This window comes from Orcinus orca, chromosome 9, assembly GCF_937001465.1.
Source record: "Orcinus orca chromosome 9, mOrcOrc1.1, whole genome shotgun sequence".
In the NCBI taxonomy this organism is placed as follows: Eukaryota; Metazoa; Chordata; class Mammalia; order Artiodactyla; family Delphinidae; genus Orcinus; species Orcinus orca.
This window is the reverse complement of record NC_064567.1, coordinates 17906149-17920136: the sequence shown is the minus strand read 5'-3', so window position 1 is coordinate 17920136 and position 13988 is coordinate 17906149. Positions and strand designations below refer to the sequence as shown.

At 42.2% G+C, this 13988-nt stretch overlaps 1 protein-coding gene across 14 annotated transcripts in view; it reads left to right on the top strand.

The window, feature by feature from the left end:
* CALD1 (caldesmon 1) overlaps positions 1-13988 on the top strand; it is a 181323-nt gene that overhangs the window by 102577 nt on the left and 64758 nt on the right. For 2 of the 14 annotated variants that reach the window (XR_007479356.1, XR_007479357.1), the window contains exons 1-2: positions 10462-10649; positions 10752-10799. The exons of 4 other annotated variants lie outside the window; for them this stretch is intronic. Coding sequence is in view for 7 of the 10 variants with exons in the window: in XM_049715078.1 (XP_049571035.1) it covers positions 10597-10649; positions 10752-10799 (101 nt within the window). In the remaining 3 variants the exon portion in view is untranslated. Of the gene's footprint in view, positions 1-10424; positions 10650-10751; positions 10800-13988 lie in introns of those variants that run through there. 8 more of the 14 variants (XM_049715079.1, XM_049715077.1, XM_033432412.2 and 5 more) reach the window with 6 other exon arrangements.

Sequence of the window (13988 nt, the reverse complement as noted above, 5' to 3'; positions counted from 1 at the left end):
TCAAGCTCTTAGTGTTATTTGCTATTAACATTTGCATTATAAGACCAGATAATCATTGAATTACAGGGTTCATACCAAGCCCCAAAGAGTCCAACAGTGAACAAACTATATAATCTAAAATTTCTCTAATGAAAGACGAAGTTTGTGGTCTGGAGACGTAAACAACCTCAGTTAATCCCAGGAGGATGGGCAGAAGTAGATTAGGGGTAGGGCCAACCTCAGACTAGTATTTACCAACACTCTTTCTGAAATAGAGAGTGTTTAACACACAAGTTGGGTCTAAAGTTTAGACTCTAAATAGTGCATTGTTTTCTAGTATTGGGATGAACCAAGAAAAAAAAAAAAGAAAAAAAAGAATAAAGAAAGATGTTAGAAAACCCAAGACTTTTAAACCAAGATACAGAGGGTTAATTTTATTTTCGGTGAAGTGGAGAATTTTTTGTTTTTATTAATAGTTCATACACCTCAAAAAGTACTGTTTGGAAGAAAGAGGAGAAGCATTTATAAATAGCTATTAGTCAAAACTCTAAGATTCAGATTAATTTAGTAAACATTGACTACGATACAACACATTCTTCAGGAGGCATTGAGTTTCTTAATTACAAAAGTATACCCTTTGGTTGATTCATTATCATAAAATTTGTAATTAAAATGAAGTTAATGAGCTGGAACACCCAGAACACATAGGCTTGGAAGCGCTATAGAATAGTCTCAGAATTGTATCTTTTAATTTTTAATTTAATTTTTAATTCTTAGATCCACTGAAAAAGAGTCAAAAAGAAAGATAATTTGAAGTTATCCTAGAAAGACACTGAGTTCTAAAATACCTAGGGGAATCTCAGATTACCCCAGCTCTCTTTACTTTGCAGCATATTTTAGAAAACTGAATGCATATTTCAGGTCACTGGCTTTCATATTTGAAGTGTACTGTATGTTACTTTTTGTGTAAGTATCATCCATTTTATCTTCTTTGTTGTCTTCATAAGGTCTTAAAATTAAAAAGCTTTCCAGATGGCTTTTGGCTTTTAAATAAGAAAAATGAATATGATTTTTTAAATTAAATGCTTTCACTAAAACCCCTTCCCTGTTCTACTCTATGAACTAATGAGCAAAAAGGACCTCTATTGGTTTTTCCTGCCTTGGTCTTAATAATAGCTTGATTTCATTGCTCAATAACTTCAAAGTAAAATCATGTCCTAAAGCTGAAGAGCTTTCTCCTAGTCTATTTCTACCCTCTTGTCTCAAGCTGCCACCATAAAGGCGCCCAAAAAGTGTACAAAAGAACATTTCTAATAAATTCAACGCGTGTCAAATTACATTAGGTCTCTCAGATATAAGCAAGTGGAGTCTAACTGTAATCTATTGTCTTAGTCAGTTTGGGCTACTATAACAGAATACCATAGACTGGGTGGCTTAAACGGCAAAACATTTATTTCTTACAGCTCTGGAGGCTGGGGAGTCTAAGATCAAGGTGCCGGCAGATCCGGTGTCTGATGAGGGACCCCTTCCTGACTGGCAGTTGGTTGTCTTCTTGTTGTATCCTCACACAGGAGAGAGAGAGAAAAAGCAAGCTCTCTCATGTCTATTCTAATAAGAACACTAATCCCACTCATGAGGGCTCCACCCTCATGACCTAATTACCTCCCAAAGGCCCTACCTCCTAATACCATCACATCCAGGGTTAGGATTTCAGTGTATGAATTTGGGGGGATACAAACATTCAGTCCACATCATTGATGTAGTAAGTAAGTCTGAAAAAAAGAATGGGCCAGTAGAAGAGGTCCGCATGGATGCCAGGTCCAGGGTTGGCACTGGTCATCTAGGAATATCCAGATAAAACAGACCTTGAATCTCAGGGTTTGTTCAGTCCTGTGACATGATAAGTAGTCTCTCCACTGAGGTGGGTGTTTCTGCACATCTCTGCTTGGCTTGGGTGAAATCTTCCTCATGATGATGTTCCCTCCCTTTGCTCTGACACCACATCATGAAGCAGTCTCTGGTGACTGAGGCTTCCTGACATTCTGGCTTGGGGAATGGGGGGTAACCTGGTTGGGAAGTGAGAGCTCCCCAGGCACTGAAGAGGGAGGTCATCCATTCTATCTTAACTAATTGGCATTAATTAGGATTCTGATGTATACCTCAGTTTCTTGTGAGTCTGTGAGCCAATCAGCCTCTCTGAGACCTGTCCATTGTGAGAACTCCCAAGATCCAGTGGCTGGGGCAGCAGAGCCTCTAGAGCTGTACCATGAGAAATACTCCAAAGAAGGCCACTCTGTGGGAGCCTGGGAGGACCAGCCAACTGGCCTTCTTGATGTAGCATCTCTACTCCATTGCTGTCCCCCCTTTAATCCAGAGAGCAAATGATGAGTATTTATTGAGCACCTGCCATATGTCTAACACTATTTTAAGCTGTATCAGTTGCAAAAGAGGTGTTAGGAATCATCACTGCCAGAAAACAGGTGAGAAAAGGTATATACACATGAACAACGAATAAATAAGACTCTGTGTATCCATCCATCTATTTCTATCTATAGATAGATATCATAATCATGTACTAATTCATGCGATCTGTTAATCACAAAATAGGATAGTACCTTAAAAGGTGTCAGTTATGTAATATCAATAATAAACACTACATCCAAAGTATCCAAAACACACACTGGACTATTTCTCTAGCAATAGGAACAAATATAATCCAGGTCTGACCTCCTAAAAGAGAAATCAATACTTTTTTAGACCTTATATGGTATCACTGGAAAAAAATCTGGATTTGATTCGAGCTATAAAAACCATGTGTAAATTTAATATCCAGATGCATAAAGTGGACACCAGAAAATAAATTTATGGTGTGGAAATATTTAGATACTTTGAACAAGACTGATACACACTGAGAATTCTGTGGCTTATCAACTAACGTGCTTCCTTTGAAGATGTGACATTTTCCCTGCACCAGAATTACATCCCCAGAGTCCCCATGATAGTTTCTTAATTTCCTTTACAGTTTAATTGTATCTATGTACAAGAAATCTATATTCTAAAATTATCACCAAGGGCTAAATTCATTTTCCTATAGGCAGAAATCATATCTTTCGTGTACACACTTCTTTCTTAGAATTATATAAGGTATATACTATTATTTTCTGAGACCAGAACCAGGGTTTTATAGATGTGCACCAGCAATCATTCATTCAAGAAACTGTTGTTAGAACCCTACTATTTCCAAGCACCGTGTTATCGTTTTAAAGATGTGTTTCAAGCTGGAGGGCAGAGGGGAGTTAGAAGCACAATCTTTTTAAGATAGAAACTTTTCTTTCCAGGAAAAGAAAATAGTCCAGCTGGCTAAAACCCCCAGATTTTAAAAAGAACTTAGAGACTGGACCTAAATAATTGTTGCAAAAGAGTTTAAACAGAAATGGAGCCTCACAGCAAGTCAGCTGGAAGGGCTGAGTCACACATGACAACATAACTATTTCTCAAATGCATGCAAACAAGAGTGGGTTCAAGCTTTCTCATCTTTCCTCCTAAGATGATAAATTACAAAGAAATAAAGTCAAAATGAGGAAGACTTTATAGAGGTGGAGCCAGACACTGGTTCTTAAAGAACCACTAGAATTCAGAGAAGCAAAGGGAGTTTAAAAAGCCATTCCAGGGAAAAGGAGAAGGAATAGCTTTGTTGGGTAAAGGCAGAATGCTTCAGGAGACACCAGGAAAACGGTGGCAAATGCCAATAATCTTTTCACTGAACAAAAGTCCCCTTTATGATCAATGTTAGGGTGCATTGCACTGAAGACGTGTTAGATTGCCAGGGGGGTACAACTGGGGGTCAGGATTTCTTAAGGGGAAGAATTAGCAACGTAATGCTGGGGCTCAAGGTTTGGCCTTGGGAAGGAAAGAATGCCCTCTTTTTAACTGAACGGTGGTATCATGACCAGAGGACCTGCATTTCACCATGAAAATACAGAAGCATCAAGACAGAGTGAAATGACGTCTCACTCCCACGCACCCATCCTGTTTCATTCTAGAACCAAATACATACAAGGGTGGCATTGCTGGTGAGCCCTCTGGGGTGGGGCCAGCAGTGGAGGGAGGAGAGGAGGGGAGGGGAAGAATAGCTACCTACAGGTGGAGAGGGAGAGAAGGCCATCCTAGGAGAACGCATGGGGCACAAAGTTATTTTGCAATTTTTTTTTTTTTTTTTTGCGGTACGCGGGCCTCTCACTGTTGTGGCCTCTCCCGTTGCGGAGCACAGGCTCCGGACGCGCAGGCTCAGCAGCCATGTCTCACGGGCCCAGCCACTCCGCGGCATGTGGGATCTTCCCGGACCAGGGCACAAACCCGTGTCCCCTGCATCGACAGGCCGACTCTCAACCACTGTACCACCAGGGAAGCCCTACTTTGCAAATTTTCTTTCTTAAGCTGAATGGTGAGCACACAGATCTTCATTATAGTTTCTTACTCCTTTTAGTCTGTCTAAAAGATTTTAGAATAAGATGTAATTTTAAAAATGTACAGAAACCTTATAACTGTCACCCATATATCCTCAATCAGAATCTGCCTATGGATGTCAACAGAATCACTTTACTAGTAATATAATTCTTGATGATCTCTGCTGATGCAGGACTACCACCCCACCATCAATTTTTTTTAAGAAGTCCTTCTGTTTCTGGAAGTCTGTCTTATAAAACCTCATGAATGGTGCATTCACCCACCATGTGCAACCTCCCATGGCTCCTTGCTGCTGGCCCCCTGCCCCAGTGAAGCCCTCACCCCTCTCTCCCACTGCCCTGGGGTTCACTTGAGACCCTGGGCTTCCATGTCAAAGATGCTGTCTCGTGCCCTTGATACAATCTTTCAAGGTTCCAAAGTGGCCCTGCGTTCGCTTCACTCTTCCGGAATTCCAAAACCATGCTGTGCTCGTGTAGAGGTAGTAAGGGGGACACTTTCCTCTGCTTCTCGTTGTCACCTGGCCACCAAAGCTTGGCCTAGACTCAGCAAACACCTTGTGGAAGCAGCTTCCGCTTCTCTGCAGCCCACCCCTGTCCTCAAGACACAGACATATGGCAATGGGCCTCCGCTCAGGGACCAGTTCCAAGGCATGGAATAGCAGACAACTCTCCAAACCCCCATGCAAATCGGCTCCCTAGGCCTCCCTCACCACACGTCACACAAGCCCAGATGCATCTCAATTCCAGTGGTAGGCACAACTGAACTTGAGGCCGGGCCACCAATCAATTATCCTCCTATTTCAACTCAACGACAGAAAAAACAAATTAACTTGGTCAAGGCCATTATTTGCTCTTTATGAAGCCAGGTGCCCTAATTCACTTATGCGGCACATATTACAGAAGGGCTGATCTCTGCCAGACATTGTGCTAACTGGGCTGAGGGGAGGAGCACAAAAATGGGTAAGACATAGTCCCCCTCCTCAAGGAGCTCACAGCCTAGTAATGGGAGATAGAAATATATAAATACACTCTGAGTGCAGTCGAGGACCTTGAACTCTATGTTGCCTCAAATAGATCATTAGAATTCCCAGGTATTGAAATGCAGGTATATGCTTTCTGAAAGATCTTTTTCTCCTTTCATGAAATCAGATTTTGTGTTTTAAGCAGGAGGGCAAGAAAAATACTACAGAGAGTAATCTGGAAGAGTTGAAAAATGAGCCTCTGGAAAGAGTATGAAGTTCTTTATATTAAGGGTAATTAATAACAACAAAAATAGCTTAACAGATAAATGTTGGAGATAGACTGACTAAGCAACAAATCTGGAGAAGAAAAAAAAAAACCACCCTGGATTTAGCACAAAAATTAATGAATGAACTCTATAAGAGATGCTATTATCAACGTGAAAACAATGTTAGGATGTGTTAACAGGAACGTGGCAGGCAGCTCTGGGACTTCAGCCAGCCACATTCAGCCTTGGTCAAGCCTTTATTATGTCCAATTTTGGTTTCCCGTTTGAAGAGTTGTTATATTTCAAGCTGATATTAAAAGGATGGAAAATAGGCATTGGCGTTTAGCCTAGAAAAGACCAGACTGAAGGATGACTTAATACCTGTGGCCCTAACAGAGATAAGTGGATTTCTATTTCAGCCACAGGAAGTCTAGTTCAATCACAGAATAAATTGAGCATAAGAGTGATTAAACACTGGGACCTTGATCGTAGGATGTCACCTTAGAAGTATAGTGCTTCAGCTCCGCTGCTTTCAGAATACTCTTCACTCCCCATCTTGCATTAATATTTTTGTATGCATATCTTATCTCCCTTTGGGACTGCCCTTCTTACCTTTGGAGCCCTCCATGGCACTTAACTCCACGACTTGCTTGTAGTAAATATTCAAATAGTGTTAAGTAGGGGGAAGATGCTGGGACAGGAACTGTATGGCTAACATTGTAAGGCAGACAAGACAGTATAGCAACTCAAGATGTGTTACAGGCCTGGAGTCAGACCAGAGAATAGTTCAGAGAATTGTGTCAGCAAAGGCCATACAGATTCTCATGACAAACAATGACTTTCTATAACAGTACATACATCTCTCCACCCCCTCCTCCACCCAGCCCATCACACATTCCACAGTGGGAACTACGAAGACTTTATCAAAGACACGATAGGGAAGGAGAGGTGAGGAAAAGACTTTATTGGATGGTAGAAAGCAGAGGAAAGAAAGAAGAGGAGTCTGTAATTTCTGCAGAAGGAGATGGAAAAAGGGAGAAGTATTTCATGAGAAGATTTCTTAGGAAGATCTGTTAAAAAGCAGTATCACTGGAAAATACAAAGCAATATAGTTTAAGTGAACATGTTCAGTGCTTTTGGGGCTGGGGAGTGAGGAGGAGGGTGATGCCCTCAGGTGTGGAGGAAAGACTCTAGTCACCAAGGGAAAGGAGGAAAGAGGTTCAGCCTACAAATATGTAGTTAACCCCTTCGTTTCCGTTCCTGTCCACCCCTTGGTGAGCCATTGTCTAGGCAAGATCTTTTGCTTCATTCTAAATGTGTAGAGTCTATGAATTTCTTTGTAAGAAAAAATTTCTTCAAGATGTTTTAAACATCCCCTTTAAATTACTTGAACGGTTGCCTCTCATGTGAATAGATTTCCTTTAACTTTATGTTGTGTTTCTGTAGGAGGTGAGCGGCTCTGTATGTGTGTGTCTTAAGTGCATTAAGGCAGGACAAGGGGCACTTCCCACATACCTCTCTTTTCCCTAGGGAATTGCTCCAAGGTAAAAGCTATTCTTAAACAACCATTGCAGACCATGAAGTCTGGAAGAGATCATGGAGATCCTACCTCCATGAAGTAAAGTTATTTTTTAAATCATATTTTATTAATAAAAGACCACCCTGTGGTGGGAGCTATTTCATTCTATAGCACTGACCTCCTTCAAACCTTCCCAGCCCAGAATCTCTCTGATGAAAAATTAAGCAAAGTATCTAGAAATGAAGGGTGCTATCAGTAATTTGAGAGTGGCCCAGACTTCCGTTTCCCCTAGTAAAAGAGGCTGGAAATGTCATATGTATGACACCTACTGTCTTGCTGGCCCTGCTGTTCATGGTGCCAATGAATGATCACTACTTCAGTTCTCAGAGACACCAGTTCTGGAAGATGGACTCTGAGTACCCGTGTCTGTGCTACACAGTGACGGCACATGTGCCTGCTGGTCTCTGCAGAAACAGACACTGTTCACCAGTTACCTTCTGGTATGTTCTTTCTAGTTCCTCTCACCTTGCCTCTCCAGCCCCAGGAAGCTGGACCGCAGAAGCCTACCTGGGAGCACTTGCCTACTTCAGCCCTGCTCTCATCTCATGATTCACATCTCCAAATGCATCCAATCTCCTTCTTATTGTCCTTTGTGCTCTCCCTGTGCCCTACTGGTGTCTGACCCAGGCCCAAAACTCACTCCTCTCTTCGCTATTGTCATGTCAGTACCCTATTAGGTAGCAGGAATTATGACATCCATTAGTTTTACAAACTGTAGACAGACAGCTACTTCCCAAACACATTACATTAATAACAAGGGGCCAACTACAAGTGTGCATGATTTCCCTCTTTCTGTCTTTACAACTAGGCAAATAACTTGGTGGATATCTTTTATACAGCTGGCCATTTGCATACTTTCAGTGTATGAATGTCAGCATATTAGTGGAAGATTACTAAATTCTTGCTCTCCTGTGTGCGTGTGTGTGTGTGTGTGTGTGTGTGTGTGTGTGTGTGTTGAGAAAGAGAGAGAGAGAGTCTGGGCTGGCCTGGAAGAACCACTGAAGTTTTTCCAGGCTACTCCATTCTATGAACTTATTCCAAATATGTCAAAACTATACTTGCCACCTCAGAATTGGAGTGGGGGTGGGAAACGGGGGACATCAGGAGGCGAAACATATTCCCAAGGTCAGTTGAGTCCCATAAGCAACTGTATTAGTTTTCTATCAGTGCTGGAATGAATAACTACAAACTTGGTGGCTTCAAACAGCACAAACCTATCTATTGTTCTAGAGGTTCAAAGTCCAGCACAGGTCTCTCTAGGCTAAAATCAAGATATAGACAGGGCTGCATTGCTTTCTGGAGGCTCTATGGGAGAATCTGTTTCCTTGCCTTTCCAGTTTCTAGAAGCTGCCACATTCCTGGACCCCATTCCTCTATCTTCAGCACCAGCAAGGTCATCTCTCTGGCCATTATTCTATACCCATATCTCCCTCTGACCTCAGCAGGAGAGGTTTATCTCACTTTAAACACCTGTGTGACTAAGGCTGAGCACATCTGGATAATCCAGGGTAATCTCTGCACCTCAATGCCTTTAACTTAATCACATCTGGAAAATCCCTTTTGCCATGTAAAGTGACATATTCACAAGTTCTGGGCATTAGGACATGGATGTCTTTGGGAGGAATATTATTCTGCTTGCCACAGCAAATCACTGAATATTTTAAAAGGAAAAATATTAAATGGGAAAAATGTGGTAGAAAGAGGAATAGCAAAATGCCTCAATACATGTATCTGTCACAGCTTTGGAGCAATAAACTCAAGTCTAGTCAGTGAGTATTTCATTAAAGCCTCTTGTGTGATCTCAGTGAGTGTCTCATGCACTTTAAATAGTCAGTATGTGTTGAGTGATAACATATATAATCAAAGGGATATTTAAAGATGTATATTCATCATGACATATAGAGATAATTAATTTTGAAGTTCAGTAAACTGTATTACTCTATAAACTATGACTTTGAGGACAGCATAGTACTTAAGCAATAAAACAACCAAAATTGTCTAGTTAGTTAAAGTGAAGAGAGGATTTAATCTAACTAAATTAAACTTCTTCAAGCTGAGCACAGGAATACTTGCGTTGGTTCCTCTCCACGACTTTGGGTGAACTTTTGAAGTGCTCTCTGCCTCTGTGTCCATGTTTGTGATATGAAGCCATAGATCTCAAAGATGTTTTTCATCATATGAAGGATGTGAATCAATGTGTAAAGTTGATTGTTTCTCCTGCTATTTACCAAAAGAATCATCTTAACCCTACACTGTGGAGATCTGGGTTGTTCTACTTATTTAACAGAGAGCCAGTCCCATAAGTATCTTGGTGCCCAGCAGCAATCTGTTCATTGCTTGTTAGCGGTGAAGAAGCATATTCATAACTCAAGCTTAGATAGAGTGTCATCTCCAGATAGAATCAACACCGCCCCCTCCACAGGGGTTGGAATCTGGTTGCTTTCCAAGCTCTTGCTGACCAGGCTCCCTTGCCTGGCCTGGCGGATGAGATCACCACACCAGAGTGCCACGGGGGCAGACCGGGCCCACTGTTGCAACATGTCCCTTCGTCAGGCTGTTGCCCTCATTTCACCAAACACCCTGTATAACACAGCATATCACTGATCCTCCGGCTCTCTTCCCTTTGCCTTTGTATGCATTTTTATATCATGCATCTTCCCCTGAATAAAAGGGATAATAGGAGTTTCCCAGATTTGATTTCTCAGTGGGAACTGTTTACTTTGGAAGCCACTGACACCAATGCTAATTGAGAACAGAGCTCAGAACGAGGGCCTGAGAACTGCACCCGGATGAACTTTTTGGTGGGCTGATTTCCGTTGATCTCTTCAGAATTGGATTGTGCATGCAAGTGATACCATGGTCGACTGTTTTCCAAAAGGCTGAGCACGTGGATCAGTGTCTTTTCCTTTAACTAGTTCTCTGCCTTGGAAGAATTATTTGTAATTGATCATATAAAGTCTTCATCATGAAAGCTACTGGGGATCCTGGCCCCTACTGCCCAGTAATAACATTCTGGAAATCACAAAGCAATCTGGGCCGTTTACAATCTAAATCTAAACATGATGGGCCTCTATTAGAGAGATTACAGTAAAAAATAACAATCAGCTCTCTGATGATCCTATGCGAAGGGAAAGGGTGGGGAGGAGTAAATTTGGCAAAGGACAAGCCCAGACTTTCGTCACAGGGACAGACCAAAGTGTTAACACAAAGGGAGAGCCCGGGAGCATCCTGCACACTGCATTTCAGCCACAGATAACATGGCACCTCCGCGGGCCCGGTCCACGCCCTGACCGCTCAGAGGGTCTCAGCACCTCTGCGCCCGCAGCCCTTTTCCAGCTGCAGACATGCTCGGGGGATCCGGATCGCAGGGAAGACGCAGCCTGGCCATGCTCTCCCAGTGAGTGCTCGCTTCACCTCTTCAGTTTTTCTTCTTCTTCTTCTTTCGCATAAAGGAATCGTTGTAAAAAAAAAATAAAATAATTTTTTTGTTTTTTTTTAGTTGTGGGAGTGGGAGGCGAGAGGAGAAATCAGGAGGCAAAGGAAGGCAGTGAGTGTGTAAATATCAGACCTGTATGAAACTTTTTGGTCTCAACTTGGTGGTGGTTCTGATTGGTTTTCCTCTGTTGCTTTTTTTTTTTTTTTTTTGGTGGTTCGTAGACCATTTGGGGGTGTTTATACCAAAGGCACGGGTTTTCTTATTCCACATACCGATCCACAAAGCATCGTGTTTCTAAAGATCTGCTGTTAATTTAGACCTGAGCCCTCTGCTCGGAGTGATCCATCTGCAGGGCTCAGAGACTTCGGCTAAAGCACACATTGCCCAATCCTTAGAGTCAACAGCCCAAAGCCCTTAATACACTGACCATCTGACTGTGACAGAACAAGACCCGGAGCACGTGCTATTGATCAGACAATTGTTCAGATAACAGGCTCCAAAGTTTAGGATCCTGGAATCTTGGAATGTTCAAGCTAGAGGGGCCCCTAGGGCTGTTTGCTGCAATGCTCTTCTTCTATAGACAGGGAAACGGAACCCAGAGGGGCAACTCCACTTAACCCAAAGCCAGACAACAGTCAGTAGCAGGGAAGCCAGTGTCTTTGTACCTGCAGGCAAGGGCCCTTTTCACGCTGATGTTTATGAGGTTTGGAAAACTCACTGGGTCTTGGGAAAAGGTAAGGCACAAGGGTAAGAGCACCAGATGGCCTTTCAGTAAATCGGTCCCATTTTTGAGAGTTTTGGCATTGATTCAGCATGACAGTTGTTGTTCCATTTGTTTCAGCATTTGTGCAACAGCTCATCAAATAAACAGGAACTCAATGGGGTCCTAAAAATGAGACCCACATCCACTATATTAGCAGATCTCTTGGATAACCAGTTTCTCTAAGTGTGATCACTCAAGTGTGAGAGCACAAAGGGATGTTAGAGGTTATCTGTATGTTCCTGTGGTTATCAGACTGGTTGGGGGGCTTTGTTTTTTTTAGCAAATTTACTGTTACAAGGAATCCTGTTACATAAAGGAGATGTTCTGATGAAATAGGTGGTTTTGGATCTAGAGCTTCTCATCCCTGCTGCAGTCACCCCCACCATTGCTCACACCCACCCCACTCCCCATACCTCTCTACCCCACCCCACCCTACCCACTCTGCCAAAACTTCCTTGGAATCCTAGGTCTCCATGGAACTTCAGAAACCCCGATCTTATTTAATGCCACCATTTCAGATGAGGAAACTGAGGCACATGGGGTGAAGGGCTTGCCCAGTGTTCACGGCTGGTCAACAACAGAGCCTGGAATGCAGGGCAAAGAGCCCAGTCTGCTGTGTGTGTGTGAATTCCTGGTTCTGAGTTTCTTCCCGCTCCATCATGCCCACAGTTCTATCAGTTTACTTTCTCCATGTCTCTCTCACTCTTCTCTAATCACTCTCTCATGTCCTGAATTTCAGCAGTTATCGCCCGCCACCTGGACAATTACAGTTGCCTCCTATCTGGTCCCGGCTTCAGTCTCTGTCCTCTTTTTGATCCTGTCCCCTCCTGTCCTCCCACCCCCACCTTTGAAGACAGACCCCACTCTCCTCAACGTGGCACTCAAAGTTCTCCACAGTCTGCCTTTAATATCCCTTCCCTTTAATATCCCTTCTGACCTACCCCTGCTCCGGCCAAATGAGATCACTCACTGGTCCTCAAACTCATCATGCCACCTCCCTTCCTTGGCTCACTCTATTTCCTACGTGGAGAACAGTCTATGTGCCTCAGTTTCCCCTCTGAAATGGAGACATTAAAAAAGATGGGGGTTTCTGAAGTGTTCCATGGAGACCTAGGATTCCAAGGAAGTTTTGGTGGAGTGGGTAGGGTAAGGTGGGGTAAGGAAGAGATGGGGAGTAGTAGGGGGTAACCAATGGAGGGTGATTGGGGAGTAGAGTAGGAATGAGGGGCTCTATCTCATTTGTTCCTGACTTCCTTCCTGTTCTTCAAGGCCTAAATCAAATACTACCTTCCTCCACAAGGCTTCCTCAGCTCTTCTTTTCTCTCCATATCCTTTGTCCACCCTTCTATTATTAACCTTGAACTAAAGTTAGTGGTGAGCATGCCTGTTCCTTCCCTTCCCTCCCCTTCCCTTCCCTTCCCTTCCCTTTCCTCATTTCCCTTCTTTCTTATTTTTTATCCATTAACAGCAGGTAGTAATTTCACCCTTAACCAGATAAGAGGTCCAGTAAAGTCAATCATTTAAAGCCAATCTCTGAACCCAAAAGTGAGCAAAAGTGGCTAGTAGAATGCCAATGCAATATATGGTAATCCACTTGAGGGCAGGGACTATTTTGAAACTTTGAACCTTCAGCTTCCAGCACAGTGCCAATGCTCAAAAAAATATTCTTTAGCTTTCCCATTACTGGATAAATCAAACTCAGTTCATCTAAGTTCACACTTTTCATCGGAGTCATCAGAACACACAAAGCTTTTGTGCCTTCTGCTTTGGAAGAAGTTTTAGGTTAAATGCCAAAACAGATGCCCAACAAAATGAGCTCTAAATTCCTCTGCATTTGCATCAGATAATTTATCTCAGTTTCATCACCTACAGAGCGAGATTGGCAGTGTTTCTTTTATGAGGTGCATTAAGATTCCTGAGTGCCAAGACCTATCCAGAGCCATGTTATTTTCAGGGGCAATTGTGATTGGCTGTTCAGTTCTTTTAGATTTCAAGGTGCTGTTTAATTTGTTCCTGGTAAGATTACTGAGAGATTCTGTCACTTGCAGTCTAATATTTTCACCACTTACTTTCTCATTTTCCCAAAGCCCTGTGAAGTCTTCTTGAGTCAAGATTTTGGGTTTCTTATAAACAGCCATGCTTTTGTCACATTTTGTAACAAATGTGGAAGGGTATGTAAATTTTTAAACCATGGCATCAAAGAAACATAGGAAATTATTTAGTTCATCCCACTGTTTTCTGAAGAAACTAAGTTAAAAACATGTCAGGGAAATCAATAATTGGCATAATTGTATAAGATACAGAAGACGTGCACATAAAAATGTTCAGATTTGTAAAAAGTTTAGGAATAAATACCTGGTTTATTCAATCTTATTGGGGAATGTAGCATTACAATTTTCCAGCATGCTAAATTAAAAAAAAAAATTGTAATGAAAACTATGTCTTTCCCTTCTTTAAAATAGATGTTAAAATACATTTGAAACACTTCCCCATTGCTGAGAATTGTCACTATGAATATAGTTTTTTAAATCATGCTG